The following is a 24,114-nucleotide window of genomic DNA, read 5'->3' as shown; positions in this document are numbered from 1 at the left end:
AGTAGGCCTATTTTTGTATTTTAACCGCCTTTCTATTTGGTTTGTATAACCTTGTGAGATAATGTCGTGCCTTGTGATATTGTAAAATTGGGGGGGGGGGGGGGGGGTTCTGCTTTGAATTATTGCTGAACCTTGTTCTCTGAAATAGTTTTAACAAATAATTGCAATATGCTATAATAAAGAGGTTAGTGTACAGCAACCAAAAGTATAAGTTAAACTTAAAAATAATTGTGTTGTAAAAGTTGCTTTTATTGTGCCTTTGAAAGTTGCTTTACCTGTTGCGTCCACTAGCAAACAAATTAAAATCTAAAACTTGTCGAAAACGCCCAAAGGAATTAAACTACGTGTCTGGTGTTGACGTGACATAACAGAATAGCCTGGAGGATTATGTGACCAACTTCATGAATAGATGTAAATATAGTGTACAAGACATCAAAAAGAAGAATATAAAATCCTGTTTATTACTTATTGATAACGTTGTAGCCTAATTTACACCCAATGTTACAACCAACATGACATACATGTCAAACGTTTAAACAAGGGGTGTAGTTTTAACAAATTGTAAAGAAGGTTTTTTTGGACCACAAGCATTACACAAATAACGTGTTGATGGAAAGAAGTATTGTGTCCAAGAAAAACGAATCTTTTTTTGTCGTAGAGTCAAAACATCAATGCAAAATCTAACGATTGGTTTGACTGGCCAATTTTTTTTGCTTGTAACTATGACGTGTTTAAACGTTGACAAGCCGTCATACCAATTTGGGAATTACAGATAAGACGTGAAAGATTTGTATGACGAATGTCCTCAGGCTATTACAACGTCATGCCCGTTGAGCGACATCTCCAGAAATGATATCACCTTTCATTGGGGTTTAAATGTTTCCATTACATTAAGTTGTTTTGGTTTGTGCGAATGATTCACAGAAGATTAAAAGTGTCCAAGTAGCCTAGAGTTTATTAATTTTTCCGTTTGGAGCCGTAGTTAGACATACATGGAAAAAGTACAAACATGAAAAGTTGCTTAATTTTTTTAACTGGTTTGACTTTAGCAGAAATCTTAACTTAACTTCGATAAGAACAGCTCAAACAATATGAATATTTTTTCGTTGTTAATGTTTCATCTGTTGCAACAACAAATGCCTGCTTCAAGAAGTCAAATAAACAGTGGAGTGCCAAACACAACTCCGGTACTTCAAAATCGGAACGATCACAAAATAAAAACCGCCTTTTATTTTACACCCACTCGGAACCCAAGATATCAAGTAAAAGGTAAAGTTTGTTTATTGTTTGCGTCGAACATTTTCCAATTTTAATTTTGTTTTAAATAGATACCGCGTTTGGCCGAAAGGTACAAATTAGGCAATATCTACGACATGGGATTTCATCTTTGGTTGAAGGATGTGAAACAAACAATGCAAACCGAGTACCTTGCAACACAACAAACGTGACAGAGTAATTACTATGTTAACATTTTCATTTCGGTTTGTTTGATATGCTTTTCCTGTCTTTCAGAGATGCATGTAACAGATGGCTGTGTTGCTGGAAACAAGATGACCCAGTACCTTGCGCAAAAAACAAATATTTCTGTGAGTAAGGCAATTTACCAAAATAACGTTTTCAACAAAAATGCCGCGAAACAAATAAAACCCGTCATCAGCCTTTTTTCTAAATTCGCGTACTTAAAGCGTGTGCAGAATTTGAAATCGCCCCGTGCTTCAATTGCGATAGATAGACTGGTGAGACACAGCCTATACAAGTATTTCCAAAAATTCGTTTTTGCTAGCTTGCCCTGCTTGTTGGCTTTTTTTGCTGACTTGCAAGTTAGGTTCGAAATGGTACAAGGAACAGCATGGATAATAACTGGTTGGACCGTAGTTGGAAGTTCTGTAATTTTAATTGGATTTCTTTTTTTCTACAAAATTCCTGAAATCGTCGTACCGTCAACTACCTTGCCATCAAATACTACACCGATTACAACAACCGAAGTTACTAGAATTGATACATGTGGGATTCCTTCATCGAAAATAGTGCATAAATCTTTAGGTAATAAACTGTTAATCTTGTGTTAAGAATAGTTGTTGTTAAAACTATTATCACTTTTTTTCCAGAACCTGCACTTGGACCTTTGATAGCAGCTGTAATTGATGGGCGAATTGTCGGTAAGTCGAATAACAAAAGCTCAAGAACAGTCTTAAGCCAAGGCCTGTGGCAGTATTTCACCATTTTTGCCGTATAGGTCTTCCGTCAGTAATAGAAATTCTAACGCAGCAGTCTTGTTTAATTAAAACAACGTGGGCTACAGCATGGGGTCAACAATCTTTGAACGCAAGTTCATTTGGCACGCCAAGTGATTTAGAAGTGTGTAATCAAGTTTGATGTTATTTAAACTATACCAATGCTTTTTTTTAAGTTTGTTGTTATAGTTCCACAAACCCAGCCCATACGTCAAAATCCGTTTGCTTTTTGATTACTGTTCAAATCAGCTAATACAAACCACTATACACCACCTCCTAAAACATGTTGAAACAAAAGTCCTCAAGAATATGACACAACAAGTAAAATGTCACGCGGCTTTCTAACGCCCCTGAGCTACAAGCTAACATATAGCCTTTGTTAGCGAATCATTTATTCAGGCGGCACAACAGCAATTGAAGGTGATTGGCCATGGATGGCATATCTTTTCGTCAAAGTTCAAGGACCAATTCTTGGTGGAGTTTGTGGAGGCTCTCTTGTCAACAATTGGTGGATAGTAACGGCAGCGCATTGCATTGCAACGTAAGCTAAATCACACAAACAAACTGTCACACGAATGGACAAATGTCAATTTATGCATTTTTTAAAGGATAGATCCATTCCTATATTCAGTCGTTCTTGGAGAACACACGCTTAGCATAGATTCTGGACGAGAAGTTATACGGGACATCAGCAGAATTGAATTCCGAAACTACAACACCTTGAACTTCAACAACGATATAGCTTTGCTTAAGGTTGGACAGTTTGATAATTGGATGTATAAACCTGTGTTGTGACATCCCAAAGAGGCAGTGCTTAATGAAAGAAAATGACTTACCTTGGCTATAAGCATGTTTTGCGGACTCGTTTACTGAAATTAAACGCTTTCGTATCACGGCAATACGTAATAATTAGGCAAGACGTAGGTGCATTGTTTTATCATTTAAGTTGCCGAACGTTGATACGGGCTAAAGATTTGCGCAGCAAAACCAAACCTCCGAAGCAATATCTTTTCACGTGACAATTAGCCTATAAATCGTTATCGATTTAAATAATTTTAATGTATGAAGAACGTGTCCTTTTATTTGCTGTAAAATGCACAAACGCCCTATTTCTTTAATAGTCTTAATCTAGGCTCCGTGTCATTTGGGCCTCTAAAATTTTATTTTGCTCCCACATCTAACACACACACACACACACACACACATTACGCTACACAAAAGTGCGCATGTACAAACAGTTTCTGGCGTTCATTTTTTCCCACCGAACGCTTTTTTCTCCATTTTGTAAGAAATCCAGAAGCTTAACTGGAAATATTTACTGTTCAGAAAAACAACTGAAATCTTGATAGTCGTTTTGAACTTAAAGTGTCATACAATGTAATATCTCGAAAATAGGTTTTATTCCATTGTTTTCAGTAAACGAATAACGATTAATATTCCCGACATTTTTAAAAGAAACTATTCTGACAGACACAAGCACGACATGCCAGGTCTTGTAAGAATGTAGTTAACTTCGGGTAATTCGGGCGAAGATCCGGATAAACCGATTTCGTTTGTTGCCGAGGCTTTAGGGCTATGTTATCAGTGGTTTATCGGTACAAATTCCCCAACTGGGTTCAGTAGCTATACAATAATGAGATGATTAAAAATAAACAAATTTATTAATATATTGTAACTTACGTAGGTTATGTTGGCATTTAGTTTAGGGCAGGGGTGTCCGAACACACTGCCGTGCTCAATTTTGTTTTAGAATATACTCGAGTGCCACCGTTTGGTACTTTTTCCAAACTATATCTTAAACGTCTTAACGTGACGGGCTCAATTTATGATACTCCAAAAACCTTGTTTATGCGACACAAGATACAAATAGTTTGCAACGGGGCTTACGTTTTGTCAAAAAACGAACAAATTAATTAGTGGGTTGTGCAACTTTACTAATTTTTACTGAAGTGAGAATAATCATCTGAATTTGCAAAAGCTTGTGTGCAATATCCAGTTTTGGCACGCGTGCCACGTGTTGGACACCCCTGGTTTAGGGTTACCATATTTCATGATATAAAATCCCTGACAAATTTATTTCAGTTGCGTTAACCATATTTTGCGATTCAAACACTTTCATTACAGGATAAATTTAGAATATCCGAAAGTCACACGTGCGGCGAGACGAGAAAACGTTAACTACGATACTCTGATTCTTGTCAATTAACTGTAAAAATTAGGCAAAGGTCACTAATCTACATACCCTTGAAACAATAAACACATATATCAGGCGTCGCCAACCTTTACCACTCTGAGCCATTTCGGACTAATTTTACATGGTAAAAAAACACTGGGAGACACAAAAACCTTTTTTATGTTTGAAATAAAATGCCACTGTAAAAACGTTTTTATGTGTCACGACATTCGACTTTTTGTTGTTAGTTAGGTCCTTGCATATTAGGTACACTTGGCAAACCAATTTCGTCAGCAGTGAAAGTTCCCATGTTCCCACGTAGCATTGAATGCTATATGTTTTCTTCAGACGCGGATTTTTATTTCTGTATTTAACGCGTATTGTTGGACAACTAGTAACAAAAACGTATTGTTACGCGCGCACACACAGTGCAAAACGAAATAGTAACCTTGTACATTAACCTGTGCGCCGCCAGTTTAACTCTTTACGTTTCATGGTATAAACTAATTTCGGCCGAATCAGGCCGAACCTAAAACCGCATTTCTTATGGGTGTTTTTAACTGAACCGTGTGTAGTTGATGCAAGTGAACTCAATTATGACAAGCCAAAATCCCTTTCACAATGCGAAAGCTTCACTAAACTTGTAATATTTCGCAGACAATGTGGCAAGTATTTTATAGATACAACAAATAGTTAATTTATGATGTTTCGTATTGGCGAAAATGAAAGTTTGGGTATTAATTTCATGCAATCAAAAAGTTCATCGAAATCGAAAACATCGAAAAACAGCTGATTTGGCCGAAATGTTTCGGCCAACCGAAACTTCGGTGCATCACTAGTATAAACGCCGTGGTAGCTAACTACTATAGAAACTTTTTCCGTTGGTACATAAATTTCATAATATACAGAAACTTCTTTTTTTGTCTAAATTCCAGACTTTTAAGTACATTTTAACATTTCTCGCTGACGCAGATTTAAACACTAACATGTCAGGGAAAATCCTGACGTATGGCAACCCTAATTTAGTTCCTCAAAACATACGAACTGTGACGAACTGCACAACGGACTGTAAGGTCATACGCGCGGTTTTATTGGCGGTCAGTTAACTGAGTGTCTACGATATATAATGTTGTAAACAGTGGCAAAATATGCAGTGTAACAAGTAGCAAACCTTACTGCAACATAGTTTGATGTACAAATTTGTAATTGTAGCTTAACAAATTCGGATTGGGAGACACAGAATTTTTTTTCCACATTAGGCGAAGATCCGGATTCAATAGGCTATTACGGATTAACCAAAGTGTTTTGTTTGAAAAAGCATATTGGTACCTCAAGTTTTGTCCAAATTAGGCGAAGATCCGGATAAACCAAATCCGGGTTAACCCAGGTTTACTGCATATTGCTAAAAGCAAACAACTCAAATAAATTAGACTCTCGATTTCTTGCATTTTATAGACTTTAAATACGGTATGCATTTGTGCTCTTTACGCCACCTGGTTGTATATTTAGTAATGACGACGTTTTTTGAACTGGTGACAGTGGTTGGTCGGGGCAGTGGTCTTCAACCTATTTTAAAAGCGACCTCTATTTAAGCGAAAACGAAATCAACATTTACATGCGACCCCATCTTTTTCCGATAGGGAGAAAAATGTTTCAAGTAATGCCGAAACTGAAACCATTTTTATGTAAGCATGTCCGCTTAATTTTCAAGTAGACTTTAAATATTTAGCATTCAGCGTGTATTATTACGCTAAAATGTTAGAACCCAAAAGTTGTATTTAATTTGGCCGGTCAAATTCACATTAAACCCACCAGTTAGTAAAAATTAGTACATTTTGGCATTTTTTCCTGCACCCGCTGTGTTGTTTTTGACACAATATGTCATTCATGGGGCTCTATCACGTAACAATGCGTTGGACGACCAGTGCTTTATATGGTTTGGGTCGCAACTATTCGCTTTTTGATTATTGCGTCACAATGATTAGACTGTGAAACGAGGTACCAAGCTGTACTGCAAAACATAAACAAATGTTGCCCACTAGACAAAAAACGTAATTTTTTTGGTAATAAATTTGAACGCCAATAAATTGAATTTATAGCGATCCCAGAAAAAGCGACCCACAGGTTGAAGACCACTGGGTTAGGGGCCCTTAGGGCAAAGCTTCTAACACCCCTCTATCACGGCAGACCCACATTAAGCTAATTTTCGTTAGGTGTCGCAAAGAGCTGCATTATTTATTTTATTTACTGCTAGTTTTGTTGAATTTTGATTGCTTATACCAGTGGTTCCCAACCTTTTTTGCTGCATTCCTCCCTTTGCCCATTTTCGTAGTATTCATTCCTCCCCATAAGAAGAAAAACAAATATAACAGAAAAATTATAGCAATTTGAAACAGACCTTATCCTTTACAACTGGTTCCAAATGTGAACCGGGTCCAAATTGTAATTGACATAATAATGTAGATACAAAAATATTCTGTAACATTTCCAATGTAATTTTTTTTACAGTTTTTATGAAATTCCTCCCCTGAACTCATAAAATTCCTCCGTTGGGAGGAATTCCTCCCCGGTTGGGAACCACTGGCTTATACCTAACCCCAACCCTTATATATTTTATTGAAATATATGCGAATAAGACACAAAATGGAAAGACGGAGAATAAAAATAGCACCAATCAAAAAAGCGACAAGATGGGCAAAAGGCCCGCCCACTTTACCTTAAACGTCGCAAGTCTATTATTCTTCAATGCACTTACATATTCTGAGGTTTTAACCGACTTATACAATGAAATAAACAAGCACAGCGTGGGCAAGGTTCCTCCATACTTACAACGGAATATAATAAACCGCGCACATAACAGTAAACAATTTAATAAATTATCATCAAGATGAGTTCTAAAAATTAGAGTTACAGGGTTAATTCGCAAGGGAATTAAAAGTTTTGCTGAAATCCAAGACGTTACGTCTTCCCAGTAGCCTAACTTTTAACATGTTTACAATGATAAAATAAGTGCGATACAGTTTCGGGGCCCTTTAGACAGGAAACGCATTGGTCAGAATCAGTTTTTCCAAAGGAGTGGAGTGCTTCGTTTGTTACAATGGCACGCAGGTTTAGCTTTATTTGAAAAGACCTTAATTTGGTTTCGAATGTAGAGTGATAAACTTTTGAATACAGCTTTTCCCAAGGGGTGGTATTTGGTGCGCCTAACCCCAACCCTAAAGGCCCGTTTACACTGTGCGTATCGCGCTCGCTCAAATCTGCGTAAGTTTGTTTGTTTCATTTTTTCTGTGTGGCTTCGCGCTTGACTGATTTCGGGCGCACAAGTCTCGTAGGAATGAGCGAGCGATCGCCTACCGAGCGTTTTTCTGCGTATCAGGCAGCTTGAACCTGCGCAAACGGTTTGTGTTATCGCTGTGTGCGGGTATGTGATTTGAAAAAGTTGGTTCATTTGCCAAAAATAAATGATGGTACGCTATTTGCCTCAAATTTAAGTATTTATTACATTGTTATGATTGAATGTTGTGTTTTTTGTTTTTAAATATTGTAATTAAGTGCATTTAAAATGTAGGCTACATTCTACTCAGCACAGGGCACTTTATGCTCCAAAAACATGAAAGTAAGATAAACATGCCATAAATCTACACAACAATATCCTAAACAATCCTGTATGATTAACGAGATGCAAAATCATGTTTACTAACAAAATATCATTTAATTTAGATTCATACAAAGCTTTTTCGAATCTAAAATAAGTAACAATAAATTTATGTGGTGATTTATGGCAATCGACAGTCACTGTGAGCTAAAAATGACATCTGGTATGTTATTTAGTACACTTAGGTACGCACCGAAAATGGTAGTGTAAACGGAAGGGGTCGCAAGGTTAGATTAGGTTAGGCTCCGCTAAGCACAGTGTAAACGGGCCTTAACAGCCCTAAATGTAAAAGTTCTCTTTGCGCCATCTATCGAAAATGAGCTAAATGCGGGTCTGCGTTGAGGTGAGGTATAGTGTTTTCCGATTTTCCTAGGATTAGAGCAGCGTCAGCTGGCTACAGACTACAATGCTAACGGAAGTAAGAACTCACAAGTCACAATCAGAAACCGAAAAGTTTGCTTAACAAGCTGAACACAGGTTTTTTAATTTTGTCTTGCGGCGAACTATTCAACTCATGCAATAAAAAAACTTGTGGCCAGTTATTTGATCACTATGTGTTAATGCAGATTCCCGAAGCATGCTGCAGCTCTAGCAGTATGCTTCTACTACTACATCAGAAAAAGTTAACACAACTGTCATTTAAAACAAAACATATATTTCGCTGTTGTTGGCATCATCAGTCTTTGACTGATTGTGATATATAAGCACTGTGACTTCGGCATTAATATTACTGAAAACACACAGTTAATCAGTGATCACCGACATAGGATGCCTACATTGAAGGGAAAGATCCTGTACAGATACTAAATGTCAATTTATTGTGAAATTTGTGGTAAGATTATTGTTGTGATTTTGATCATGTGAAATAGGTAAATCTGTTACTTTAAAATTTAATCTACAGCAAAATTGCATCTAAAATATACTGGATCGCCTGGTGCATTATTATCACCACTTGGCGGACCCTAATATCACTTGGTACACCTTTATATCACTTGGTGCATATTTATAATCATATGGTGCACCTTGATATTGCTTGGTGTACCTTTATGCCAATTGGCACACCTTTGTTTTGCAAGGTAAAGGTGCACCTAGCATTATCATGGTTCACCAAGCAATATAAAGCTGCACCAAGCGATAATAAATTGGTATTAGGGTACACCAAGCGATCTAAGTGATCCAAGCGATCCGGTATATTGTAGATGCACCACAAAAGCAATGAGCAAAACATCCCTAAACAAGGATCTTTGCTGTCATCCTGGTAGCTTCAGACTTTTTATATGCACACTTATATTTTATAAAATAGATGACAACACCAATCAAATTCAATGAGTTTATTCGACCAATTTGCCTCATACCAAATGGAACACGAACTGATGATGTTGATCCTCCATCATTTGCTGGTGCTGTGTGCTCAACCCTTGGTTGGGGTTTTACATGTATGTTTACACAGCAATAATTATGCAACTACATATTTATTTGGAAACGAATTTATGGTGGTTTAAAAAGTTTATGAACACAATGCTGCAAATAGCAGTGCAACACACCAGATTTTGTGTAAAAGTTGAGATTTTTAATATTCATGTACTTTTATGTTTTCCTCAGCACCAATACAGAGAACAAAAAGTGATGTTTTAATGCAACTAAATGTGCGGATATTTCCTAAAAGCCTGTGTCAGTTTCTTACACTGCAAAATTCAGCTGATTACCAAATGAAAATAGTTGCTGATGGTGATCCAAAATTTTGTGCTGGAGGAGTGATGGGAGAAGATTCTTGTGATGTATGTTTCCAGTTTGTATCTTAATTATGGGTGCTTTTCCATGAAGGGGACATATATTGTTTTTGTCTGTACTCCATTTTTCTGTCTGACGCTGGTTTATTCCAAGCGTTTGGTCAAGAAAAAGTGCTTCAACTTGCAAATTTACACATACGTTAGTTAGCCATCCAAAGTTGCTCCTCCCAAAGTTTTACCTCAAGTAACCCAGGCGTTTACCCACAGGATCCCCAAAGGGTAAAATTTAAAAAAATGGCTATACTTGCTAAATTACACCTTATAGCAGTTTAGTTCCAATGTTGATTGGTGCTTTGTAAAGTATTTAAATGATGTTGTAACTTTTGTTTGGATTCACCCCACTAGCCCCAAAAATGTAAAACGTTAATATGTTGCAGGCCACCACAACCACAAACGAAAGGTTTATGTGGTGTAATAATGTAATATAGGCAACAAAACATATGTTACATGTGTTTGTGCACTGCTTTGTGGACATTTTGTACATGACAGATAGAGGGGCAATGTTACATCAGAAGCATTAATGAATGGTGCTCAAAAGCATTTCTAGTAGTCAAGTTTTAAACATTGGTGGTTTTGAATAACATTTTACAGGACTGTAGTTTGTGTCATTGTGGTATAATTTAAACTTTTTAAACAGTGTCGGAATTGGATGAAATTTAGACAGTTTGTAGAATATGCCATTTTTTGGTGTCAATCATGGGCGCAACTAGGGGGGCAGGTTCGTCGGCATGCCAGGTCCCTTACCTATTCGCGTTATTGCGTATAACGGCTCTCGTACAGCGCTGAAAAAACGTTCGTTCGCATCAAAGCTAAAAATAACTTTCAAATGACAGAACATGGCGCCGGTACAGCAGTACATCGCTTCATCGGCATGTATTGCGATGGTAAAAACGAAGTTTCAGCGATGTATTTATACAACATCCTAAATAACCGCAACAACAATCTTTGTTGGAACTTGAAAACGTATTTACATGTAAACACACAAAAATAAAATGTTTATCGGCGTGGAGCTTCAGCCAAAAATCTTTCAACAACTTGTTTGTAATTTACGTCCACGTCTCTATGTAAAGCCATCATTGCAGATCACGAGAAACTTACACATAGTATAGTACAGCACTAGTAGACAGATTGAAACGTTAACGTGTAAACACCCAGTCGAACGAGTTTATATGTTACGAAACAATGCCTTAGTTTAAAACGTCAATATACTATCGCAATGGACTTTCTGACTTACAAGTGTTACTTTTTCACGGCATTCAAAGCCGTACAATCCAAGGACGAATCCCAGTTTTTTTTATATTATTAGTGGAAAAACGCGTCGGACCATTCGACCAATCAGTGATACTCACTTAGCAATACAATCGTTTTTGGGAAAGCCGTATTGGTAATTCGTTGCCTGCCCCCCCAATTTTCCGCTAGTTGCGCCACTGGTGTCAATTGATGTGTTTTACCCTGCAGCCCCACCATTTACCCCATTAATCCCTAAAAATGGTTGAATTTAACAAACAACTATTTATCGTTTTGTTTACGAAATATTGCCAGATTTTTGAGATTTTTCTATAGTTTGATTGGTATACTGTCTGTGTATCCGTAGAGGTATTGATTTGTATCACGCAGAGCTGGCTCGTTTACCTGTCAATTATCTCCTGCCTTCTCTCATGTCGCATATTACCCTGGCGGAAGCCAATGCATGACTGACTCTGCTCCCCGTAGGCAAAGATGATGTGTAACGACCGCCACCCAATACATGTTATGTCTGTCATTGTGATACAAATAACTAAAAACGTAACAGCGATATTCTGGCGAGAACAAAGCCCAGTTGCACATGCATAAAGCAGCGACCATATCCGACCGAAACCATAAACTAAACAATCTCTCCTGTAGGTTTGATTGTCTGGCAAGGTCACGGGAACTTTAACACATATTAGGGACCGTAAAGGAATTCCAAATACTAAAAAAGTACATTTTGGGGGCCTGTGGGTGACCGACTGGTTCATTTGGGGTCAAACTTCAACTGGATCCAATTTGGATCAATAACTAACATCTGTGTTAATTATGGGTCCCCTTCCCTGAAGGGGACACATTTTGTTTTTGTCTATATATATATATTTTTTTTTCTGTCTAACACGGATTTGTTCCCACGTTTTGGTCAAGAAAGAATGCTTTAAACTTTTTCAAATTTACACACATTATAGATATTGGTCTAAAGATGGTCCATGTAAATTTTGACCCCGTTTGACCACTCGGTTCCCCACAGCCCCCCAAAACGTGAAATTTTTAAAATGGATATACTTGCTAAAGTACTTCATTTAGGAGTTATATGCTTTGTTGTTTGGTGCAATATAAGGTATTTCAAAGAATTTTGTACCTTAAAAAAGATTTAAAAGATTTTCACCCCTTAAACCCCAAAATATTCGTTTCTGTCTAACGCTGGTTTGTTAAATGCGTTTGGTCAAGAAAGAGTGCTTTCAATTTATTCAAATTTGCACAGATGTTAGTTATTGTTCCGAATTTGATCCTCCTGAAGTTTGACCCCAAACGACCCAGCGGTTCACCGACAGGCCCCCAAAACGAAAAAAAATTAAAAACGGCTGTACTGACCCAAGTACATAGAATTTTGTAACTTTTATTTGGATTCACCCATTTTTACCCCTTAACTCCCAAAATAATAAGTTTTAGGCCAGAAATACAAGCCCTAATGTGCTGAAATGTTAAACAATTGTTTGCAGTAGGTTATTCGTTTAGTATTTAAAAATTTGCCTTAATCGGCCAAATAGTTACTTTTACAGTCCATAATATGTGTACACTGTCAGTCAGATAGAAGCCTCAACTCTCAAGGTAGTAATTCACTTGTTTATGATTAAGGCGGGTGAATGCAGCGGGAGTGCTCAGGATTCACTTGTTTACGATTAGGGCGGGTGAATGCAGCGGGAGTGCTCAGCTTGACGTCTGGACGGACGTTTTACGAGACAGTTGTGTTGGTGATTAGAAATCAGCTGTTGCTATGTCGTTTAATTAAGTTATCGAGCACATTTTCAGTTTTGGAAAATTGTGTTTAAAAACTGACCTTGAACGACAATATCAAGGTCAAAGCATGAGATTAAATTGAAGTATTTTTCCTGTTCTTATTTACTGTTTTTTTGTAATTATACGACAATAATGATGCTACAAAACTTTTAAAGTTGGTTAAGGCTAAACTTGGTTAAGTTTTTCTTATGTTTGTTTACCATAAATCCGCACAAACGTGTGTTGGGTTTTTGCTTGCAAAAACAATCATTCGCTTTTGCTTGCAAAAACAATCATATGTGTAGATTGAGTGATGTATATAGTTAATTGGTAAATATCTAACAATGATTGTGCCCTATTTTACAGTTACCAAATCGCATATGCATATTTGTGGGGACCCATTAGATTATGCTTGCAGAAACAATTATGGTATAAAGTGCCAGGAAAAAGATAGGGACCCAATGAAACATAGGTGCCAAATATATATCCATTATAAATATAGTAAATGGTATATGTCAGTGGTTCTTAACCTTTTTGGTGTGGTTTCCCACTGACGTTAATCATCAACTTCGAATTTCCCCCTCTGTTATTTTTAAAATCATGTTTTGTGCCATACGTTAACAAAAAAGATTTTTTAAATAAAATAATTTTGTGGAGCGATTTGGTCTGGACCCTAAAGGTATACAGCAATCTCATTCAGTTTAAATAGTGCTTCTGTGAGAGATTAAACTTTTTGGAATACTGAAGAGTCTGCTCTGCTTGCATTATTCATTTATTGCATCACAATCAACAAAGGAAAGGCATTTATTCGCGCACAATAGCAAAGTCATTGATGGTTTTAGTCTTGTCTGTGATGTAACAAACGGCCTTTGGATTTGTATGTGTCTTGTAAACCTTAGTGAAATTAATCTTACATGTTGTTGCAGAAAATTTTTAGTAAAGTAACTTTCAATGGGTAATTCAAAGCCGGATTCGACCCTCGAGCGCGAGTTTGCTTTTTTCAAGCTTACATAATTTCCCTCCGAAAACATTCAATTTCCCACTAGTGGGAAATTTCCCACCGGTTAAGAACCACTGGTATATGTCAGGGGTGGCCAACTTGCCAGTCGTTAAGATCGACAAAATTTTTCCTAATTGTACGCGATCGACTGATCAGTCGTGATTTAGGCTGCCAGTAACATAAAGCAATAATGAAAATATCAGCATGAGATTTGATTGACAGTTATTTATAGTCATGAGTTTTATTGTCAAGCATCACGTAGTTCTTACAACAATGAAACGTCGCATACGTACATATTTTTATCAAAGTATTCAGTGGGAACTTTTAAATCCCCCCAATCAATAGCAACTGCTTCGTTGAAGCAAACACTCAAGTTGTGACGACAAAGCATTGTAGATGTTACGACACAATTTGGTGCCAAAATAACAATTGTTACGCAACAAAGAAAGTGTCAATTACATAATTATTGTCCGATTGCACATTTGTGCGTTGTGTCAAAATGTCAGAAGTGCTGTTTTATGTTATTTAGTTTGTTTTTCAATTAATAAGCGTTTGATAAGTTGTGGAGAATTTAGTGGCGATCGACCAGTCAAAAGCAGGCGATCGACCAGTCGATCGCGATCGACGTGTTGGCCACACCTGGTATATGTGATACATCGTTAAATATGATGTAGTATATATAACTGGCAATATATAGGAAAACCACTATTCTAGTTTGAATTGATTTGAAACACTCTTTCTTGACCAAACACATATAACAAACCAGCATAAAAAGAAAAGAAAATACAGACAAAAAAAACAGTAGAGACCAATAATGACCAGATTGAATGAGATTTGTGTAGTTTCTAGCCTACCTCACATAGAATCACTGGCGTAGAGTACGGGGGTGTGCGGCACCCCCGCACTAAACCTTTGTATAACGTCAAAATCGCATCTTTGTTCAAGTTACGTCGGTTAATTAAAACGTGTTTCCAGCTAAACAAATGTGCTTGCATTCACGCCATTGATTGAACAGACGTCGGTTGAAACTTAACAATCATAATTGTTTCGCAATAAACAGGCATTTTAATGCAACATAAACATGACTTATAGACTAACGTTTTAGTATTATTTGTCGCAATAATTCTCTGCAATGGAAAATAAATATAAAAATAGTTAATATATTGTTTCCTAAGCCGAGTTTAATGTCCGTTTGCAAAGCTCTGCAACGGCCTAAACTTGATCCAAGGTCGCCTATATGTAAAACGTGAATTGCCCCGCCGTAACACGTTAAAACTTAATCGTTGTTAAAATTCAGACCAGGGAGTCGAACCGCTTGTCATATGGGTTCAGGTTCGGTTCGGGTTCACTTGGTTTTGTTTTTAAGGGTTCGGTTCAGGTTTTTAAAAATGTCTATTTTCGGGTTCGGGTTTTGTTCCGGTTTGGGCAAATTATCCGGTCCAAACCGGTTTGCGGTTTTTAAACCGGTTCAAATTTTCATTCGTTTTAATTTAAATCTACCCATCATCTACTTGGCCTTATTAAACTCCAAATAAATTTTGACCGTGCACTGTTATTTTTGACACGCCCTATAGGTGTTATCTCGCGTATTCCTCAGTGCGCTGTTTTGAAAAAATCACAAAATATAAAACAGACTGCATTTTTTACTGGTTCAGTTCCGGTTCGGGTCCAACGCCAAACGAAATATGGGGTTCAACTCCGGTTCGGGTTTTTAGAAAATCGTAATTAGCGGTTCGGGTTCGGTTCGGGTTTAATGAAATTAACCGCTCAAACCGGTTCGCGGGTTCGGGTTCAGTTCCGGTTCGACTCCCTGCATCAGACGTTATCAGACGCCAAGTGACTATTTGCAAATTAATCTGATAGAAACTACATGCTAAAGCACGTAAAAGGTGTCGTTATTTGGTCTTGTACGGGCACAGATACTGTACGTGGTATAGGCATCGTTTTTGGAAAATCAAACGGCGCACCCCCGGTATTTTTTGAAACTCTACACCTATGCATAGAATACATTATTTAGATCAGTGCTCTTCAACCTCTTTTGGTATGGTGAACCCTTAAAGTTGTTGTGATGAACTCATGCACCCTGTTTACTTAAAAAGTAAACTGAGATAAAAAGTGACATGAAAAATCGTTGTGCATATAATTTTGTCAATTAACTCCAAGCATATGTTCACGAATTTTCTATGTAACATCGGCGAAAAAAACAACACTCGATATCCTAACATCACCCGAATGTAACACAGCCACTATCAAACTAGACACAGGGATAAACCATTGAAAAGTTTACCTGGGTTATACATAAGTTGAAGTCTACATCTTTTTTCTAATATCTTGAAATTAATGGAGTATTAAAAGTTTGTGATGCACCCTTGTATACCTTTTCGCCCTAAGGTGCACCGTGCACACTGGTGGAAGAGCACTGATTTGGATTATTTAAGCAGAATATTTATTGTTATGTTTCAACCTGTTTACAACTTTGCATGTATGGGGACCCATGTGTTTCTGCTTGCAGAAACAAACATAGATTAGAAAAACAGTAGCTACTGTGGGACCCAATATAAAATAAGTTCGGAATATAATAGTAACATTTGAAAATATGTCATAGTGTATGTGTGTATGAGAAGTTACAGCAGGTCAGCATCTACACATTGTAAAATGCATTTAAGAACAATTTGGCACTTGTTTTTGATATGAAATAAATTTGTCAAAAATGATAAGGACCCAATTTCAGTTTGAGTTGCAAATGTGAATAGCCATTATATAAGATGTATACTAATACTAAACAATGTTGTTAGTAATAATACAGGACCTTGAAGTATTTGGCTGTGCAGATATTTTTACACAAGACCCAGTTATGTTTAGTATGACAGTTTCTCTCATGCGAAGCTTTTTGTGGCACAAACATGTATTATTGTAACTGAAGTGATACTTTTCAAATGCAATTCAGTGAGAAACTTCCATTTCCACCTGATGAAAAATAGTTAATCAGGTGCTGTATTTGCAAAGAGGTAGTCAGCATGGCGATATACTTGTACTAAGTATTAAGCATAGGCGCCCACTTGCCACAATCGGCGGGGAGGCAGAATTTTATAATGGGTTAAGATAGAAATATTTCCAGCCCGGCCGTCACCTAATGTCGCAAATTACACTTGCCGTGTGTTTCTGTTTTAACATACATAAGCAGCTGATTCCAGCTCAACTATAGTATGCTTTATTTTTATGCAACAAGCGTGTAAATAAGCCATTATGAGAATCTCTTACCGGTACATAAATCGTTTACGTTTCTAGGTCGTTTGGTGCGTTTAAAACGTGTTGTCTATTATAGCAGTGAGTTGTATGTAACGCATTTTAGCTTTTAAATTTAGTTTATTATCATAAATCAGGAGTCAAGTACGGCTTGCGAAGATATTTTTTATTAATATATATCTTGGAAAAAAACGAGTTAACCGTTGAACATTAATTTGCTGCGAAAGTATTCCCACAACATGTTTAAGTTTACCTAGTTTTACACTTCACAGGACGCATAACAATAATCTAAAGGCAGTTTGTTACATCACAGATAAGACTATAGGTAACAATGCTTTCATTATTGTGCGCAAACAATTGCCTTTATTTGTTAATTGTGATAGAACAATTGAGTACTGCCAATCTAGGAGATAATTTATGCCAAATAATTTAATTTTTCGACAGTAGCGCTATCTGACTCTACATAATATTGTAGTTTCTGATGGTCTTGTAAAGGCGCTTTGTAGACCATAGTTATCGAACGGCGCTGCGTTACGGCTTGCAATCTATGTGGCCATCGAATGTCATTTTCTTATTATACAGCTCACCGTGAAATAAACTTGTTAACCCCTGATTTAAACGGTGTCATGTGTAATTTGTGTCGATGTTGCTGATTAAGTTTTAGTAAACACTACTTGCATGGTTTTATCCAATGGCCCATTACATATAACGCTTGAAGTACTTACGTTTGTGACGTAACAAAATGTTTTTTTTTTTTTTCAGAAATGCCTTTTTGTTCCAACTAGACCTAGACAGTCGTTGACTGAGCAGTAGTTTTAGTTAGGACAAAACCGTATGCGCATAATTTTGTAAGTTAACGCAAAACTTTGTTTATGACATAGTAAGCGATGCAGATACCCGGGGAGGCGGCGCCTCCCCGCCTCCTCATAAGTGGGCGCCAGTGGTATTAAGTATGGGTCCCCTTTCCGGAAGGGACACATATTAATTTCACTCTTTTTTTACTTGTTTTCTCCCTTGAAGTGTGTCCATGTGCTTTTGGCATGAAATCTGTGGTGGATTTGGATAAAACTTTCACAGGTGGTAGATTTTGTTTTGTTTGACTTGTTAGCCCCAGTATTTACCCCGCCAGCCCTCTAAATGGGTAAACTGTTTAAACAATGTCCGAATTAACTAAAATTTGGACAGATTGTTGAATTTGCCAATATAGGTGCCGATTGTTGTGTTTCACCCTGTATCCCCACTATTTACTCAGCCAGCCCCCTAAAATGGGTAAATTTTGAAACAACGTCTGAATTGGATGAAATTTGACAGTTTACTGATTTTGCCGGTTAAAGATGTTGATTATTGTGTTTCAGCCTGTAGCTCCATTACCCTTCTGTCTTTAAAATTATGGCAGACTTATAACAATGTCTAAATTGTATGGCAATAAACCTTGAAATGTACAACCTTGAATTTTTTGGGACCCATGAGTTTCTGCCAGTAGAATCAAACCAAGGTTTTAAAAATGTTGGCAAATATGGGTTATAAAATGTTGTCAAATATGTGTCATTTTGTGCAATGGCAAAATGTGTAAAGCCACCCTTATAGTTAATCCAGGTGTCGTTCCTTAAAAAAACCAGCATGTAAAAGCTTTGCAGCTGTAAATGAGGCTTAAAATACCATTGTAATTTGCAAAGTACTTCTAAATCACCTCATCAGCCAACTGAAACACCGAACAATGAACTAAACAGTTTTTAGTTCTACTGTAGACAACTGTCATGCAAAAAAAATTGTGGCATGAAATGAGGTTAATTAAAAAGCTGTTCTCACATATAACATGGCGGCTAATGATAATATGTTTTTTTTATAATTACCTGCACAACAGGTCATGGGGCAATGCCAGTATCTGGCTTGTTATGGGTCCCCTTTCCTGAAGGGGCCACATCTTGATTTCACTCAGTTTTTTTTCTTTCTTTTTTTTTTCTCCGCCGAAGTTTGTCCATGCACTTTTGGCATGAAATCTTTGGTGGATTTAGATGAAACTTTTCAGATGTAGATAAATAGTTATGCAGATGTGCCATTTGCTTTGTTTGACTTAATAACCCCAATATTTACCCCGCTAGACCCCAAAGTGTAAAACGTTTTTGTATGTTGCTGCGCACCACAAATGAAAGATTTCTGTGGTGTAATGGTATAATAAAGGCACCATATGGTACTTGGGTTTGTACATTACTTGGTGGACGTTTTCGCACATGCCAGTCAGAGGGGTATTAACAGCCTTATGACGTCAGAAGCGATGAGGAATGTTGCTGATAACACCTCCAGTGGTCAGAATTTTAAACATTGTTCGATTTGAATAAAAATTTACATGACTGTTAATTGGGTCATCGTGGTTTTATATTTTATATTTTTGGGTGTTAAACTCCATCAGTTTACCCACTGACCCTCTAAAATGGGTGAGTTTTTTGAACAGTGTCGGAATTTAGTGAAATTTGAAAAGCTTGCAGAATTTGTCATTTATAGGTGTCAATTATTGTGTTTAACCCTGTAACCCCAATATTTACCCATCTAGCCCCCTAAAAAAGGTGAATTCTTAAAACATTGTCCGAATTTGATGAAATTTTAACCCTGTTGCCCCAACATTTACCCCACTAGCCCCCCAAAATGGTTCAATTTTTTAAACAATGTACGAATTAAATGAAATTTGGACAGTTTGTAGAGTGTACCATTTGTAGGTGTTGGTTGTTCTGTTAAACTCTGTAGTACCCATCATTTACTCCACTAGACCCCTACAGTCAAGTGCAGTTCACCATTAATAGGAGCTGATTGTGGTGTTTTGGCCAATTTTCTCACTATTTAACACTTTTTTCTCAGATAGTCATCAAATAGAAAAACCTTAATAAATGTATGAATGGAATGAATTTAAATAGTTTGTACTCCATGTAGCATATTTATTTATGCACAGTACCGATCACTGTGTTTGACGTTACAATGCCAAACTTTCTCATTGTTATCTCTTGAAATGCATTATTTACAACTTTGCATGTGTGGGGACCCATGAGTTTCTGCTTGCAGAAACAAGTAAGGTCATAAACGACAGTGGATGATATTGGACCCAATATAAAATAAGTGTCCGATGTAAATATATGTTAAGAAATAGGTCAGTTTATGTGCAATGGCAATATGTGCTAAGCCACCCTTCTAGTTTTTAAGTGACTTTAAATAAATTGTGTAATACTGTACTCAGGCGTATAGTTTTATAAAATACTGGCGGTGCTACGTTTTTTATCTGTGCTGATAACATATGCACTATGCAGTATCTGTACCATACTTTGGAAGTATGGGGCCAAATAGAGATATCTATTATGTGCTTTAGTCTGTAGTTTCTGTCACATTATTTTGCAAATAGTCACTTGACACAAATTCTATGTGTTTGGGATGTTTGTTCTGCATCTAAGAACATATACATATACTGAAAGGATTGTTGCCGAAACAGCAATTTAAACAACAGCGTAATTTTAAAGTAATGTGTGACGGTGGGAAATAAAAGTAAAAGCAATTCACATTTCAAATATAGCCAACTCTGTATTGTTGACGCCTAAACTTAGGTTACATTGGATCATATTTAGGCCGTTACATATGGAGATTAAACATGGCTTAGGAATCATTAATGCACACCTGCAAAACAACATTCGAAAGTGGCTCGCGTTGTGTTTAACGTTTGCGCAAGGAATTGATTAACTTCATAAAAAAATTGAACATTTCTTATTGCCGAAACGTATAGCGCCGAATAATACCAAACCTATATGTCATTGTTATGTTGCAATAAAATGCCCGTTAATTTTGAAACAAATATAATTGTTTCATTTCAAACAATGTTTGTTCAATTAATGACAGGACTACAAACGCATTTGTGTTTAGCTGGAGGCACATTTTAAAACCACATCTTGAACAAAGATATGATTTTGAGGTCATACAAAGGTCACAGCCGGGCCCCCTCGCACCTGTACTCTATGCCAGTGACTGTTCTTAAATTTTATCTATTTTATACCAAATATATACACCAAGTTTGGCTTTTGTACAACAGGGAGACAGTGGCGGTCCCTTGGTTTGTTTGCATACTGATGGATCTTATTATTTGCATGGGATAACTTCATACGGAACAACAACTTGTGCACAAAAAGACAAACCTGGAGTTTACACCAAGGTTAGAAGCAATTTTTTTGCCTATGAAAATGATGATGGTTCGCTAAGAGATGATAATTTCTTTTTAGGTTGCTGATTTAGCGGATTGGATTAGCAGCACCATCTCATAATCTAAATGGGTTTGTTGCCCACGTCAAAAAACACTGTTTCTGTGCATTGTAAGAAATAAAATAGGCACCCAATAAATATTCTTGTAATTTAAGTTTTTAAGTCACAACTTTCATTTGTAACACTAACATTTTTTCCTTTTTGTGATGCTAACCACAAGAAGTTAAAAATGCCTTTTGTCATAACAGTTGAAACTCTACAGTGTGTGTCACCAGTGGTATACCTTTTGTTGTATGTAACAACTGTTTTTTGAAATTATTACTTGATTTGTTTAAAGTTTTACAGCACTGTATGTACAAAGGGAGAATTTAGTTTCACAATGCAACAATTAAAACATATTTCACTAACTCATCATCGTCTTCACAAAATATGAGTCAGATTGAAAATGAGTTATTTAACACAGTGGCAGAAACAAGTTAACTTGAATTTCCATAAAATCGTACATGTGTTTAAAAACAATGTACTTTTTCGGAGATTTGACCTGTTGGGGTGTATATAGTTCTCCACAACATACAAAGCCTGCATTTTTGGCCATATTCATCATGATAATTATGGGTCCCCTTCCCTGAAGGGGACACATATTGATTTTCTTTTTCTTCCCAAAGTTTGTCCGACTCGTTTTTCCATCAAATGTTTGATGGATTTGGATGAAATTCACACAGATGGTAGATATAGTTATGTAGATGTGCATCCCACTTTGTTTTTGTTGATAACCCCAGTATTTACCCTGCTAGCCCACTAAAATTGGTTATTTTCTTGCCAAAGTTAGTCCAACTCGTTTTTCCATCAAATGTTTGTTTAATTTGGCTGAAACTTACTCAGATGGTACATATAGGTTGTAGATATGCATCCCACTTTGTTTTTGTTGATAACCCCAGTATTTATCCTGCTAGCCCCCTAAAATGGGTAAGTTTGTAAACAGTGTCAGAATTGGCTGAAATTTGGATAGATTGTAGAGTATGACTTTTATAGGTGTTGATTGTTGTGTTCAGCCCTGTAGTCCTAACATTTACCCCACAAGCCCCCAAAGTGTAAAATGTATTTGTATGTTACTGGGCACCACAAACGAAAGATTTCTGTGGCGCGTTACAAGGGCAAGCAGTTGTATGTTACTTGTTTGTGACTTTGTGGATTGATTGGTGAACATTTTTGCGCCATGGCAGTTAGGGGGTTGTTAACAGCCCTATGACGTCAGAAGCATTAACAGTTATTGCTCAAAACACTTCTAGTGCAGTGGTTCTCAACCTTTTAAGTTTGCGGACCGGTAAACTTTCAAATCAAATTTTGCGGACCGGTGGACTTTCACTGTCTGTTTGATATCATATGTGTTAAACGCGAAGTAGAGTGCTGACTTACACACGATTTCTCTGCCTTCAACATCTTTCATTTTGCAATCGAGATATAAAATTGTAATATATTTTGCGGACTTGTCACGGCAGATTGGGCTGAAATTTTGCAGTATTACTGATCGAGTCATTGAGGTTTCATATGTTTTTAGTTCAGTGTAAAACCCCATTAGCCCCCTAAAATGGGTAAGTTTATATAACAGTGTCGGAATTGGCTAAAAGCAGTAAAACATCTTCCGCACTCTGCAGTGATATAGATTATGCCAAACAGGAAACAAAAAATAAGTAACGCTAACAGAACTTTCCAAGAAGGGTTGACATCTGCCTTTAAATCCCCTGTAAGATCAGTAATTTCTGACAGCCATATGGAAAAATCGCTCAAAAAAACTTTGTTGACTTAACTATATCTTGGTGTGTTTATTGTTCTTATAATTGTAAACGAGGATAATACACATTTCTAAGATTAGAATTTCGGTGTGACGATTTTAATTAGAAATTATAAGACAGCTATTTCTAAGATTCCAAATTAGCAGTAACACTCAAGTGGCCTGCGCAATCCACCCCTTTGGCCAAAAACGTTGGACACCCCAGCACTATAGCCTATTTTGAAATATTTTTATATTCCCTAAACTTAATTTAAAATGGGTCCCATATTATCCCATCTATTAAAACCTTAGTTGTTTCTGCAGGCAGAAAACTCATGGGTCCCCCACACACACAAAGTTAAAAACAATGCATTTCAAGAGATAACCCTTGGACTGTAATCATGCTATTAAAAGTACAAATCCTGTAAATCTGATTCAATTCATACATTGTTTGAATTTTGTCGTATTTAATGTTCTATTTTATAGGGAAGGAAATGGTGGCAAAACAAAATGTTGAAGCTATATGGTGAAACTACAACATAAGTAGGGTGTGAAAAAAAGGTCCAAATTTTATTGAACTTCGACATTGTTTACAAATTTCAAAAGTTTTATTTTTTCTGACATGGTTCTCAGCCAAAAGCATAAAATATGAAACCACAGTGAATCAACACCCCAGAAAATTTTTGTCCACATTGGTCAATATATAACATTTTGACCGCTAGAGGTGTTTTTTAGCAATATTCATTACCACTTCTGATGTCATAAGTCGGTTAACACCCCTCTAACTTCCATGTGCAAAAATGTCCACCAAGCAAACACCTGTAACAAAAGTTTTTGTGATTCCAGACAACAAGATTCTGTGGGGTTGGGCACAATCATTAATCCAATTAGGTCTTTAAAGACGGGCAGCGATAGTTATTGTTCTGCGTCTTTTTGTATAGTTTATTACATTTTTGAAACATAATATTGTACAAACTGTCCAGTTTCATTCCAATCAGATATTGTT

General features: G+C 36.8%; 1 protein-coding gene across 2 annotated transcripts; it reads left to right on the top strand.

Annotated features, from left to right (window-relative positions):
- Positions 1-1,024: 1,024 nt before the first annotated feature.
- Positions 1,025-21,748, top strand: LOC145239133 (chymotrypsinogen A-like). 2 transcript variants are annotated; one of them, XM_080102416.1, is made up of 11 exons: positions 1,026-1,269; positions 1,329-1,452; positions 1,513-1,586; positions 1,987-2,043; positions 2,109-2,159; positions 2,634-2,775; positions 2,843-2,987; positions 9,366-9,498; positions 9,665-9,840; positions 21,171-21,290; positions 21,358-21,748. In XM_080102416.1, the coding sequence occupies exons 1-11, from the start codon at positions 1,092-1,094 to the stop codon at positions 21,397-21,399; spliced, it is 1,242 nt and encodes a 413-aa protein (XP_079958542.1). In that variant the 5' UTR covers positions 1,026-1,091; the 3' UTR covers positions 21,400-21,748. The 2 variants fall into 2 exon arrangements, with proteins under 2 accessions (XP_079958543.1, XP_079958542.1); XM_080102417.1 differs by lacking the exons at positions 21,171-21,290; positions 21,358-21,748 and adding an exon at positions 12,718-17,869 and having other exon boundaries at positions 1,025-1,269.
- The last annotated feature ends 2,366 nt before the right edge of the window (positions 21,749-24,114 follow it).

Source organism: Phallusia mammillata, chromosome 7 (assembly GCF_965637545.1).
Source record: "Phallusia mammillata chromosome 7, kaPhaMamm4.hap1.1, whole genome shotgun sequence".
Lineage (NCBI taxonomy): Eukaryota > Metazoa > Chordata > Ascidiacea > Phlebobranchia > Ascidiidae > Phallusia > Phallusia mammillata.
Note: the sequence above shows the minus strand (reverse complement) of the source record. Positions and strands in the feature narration are given on the sequence as shown.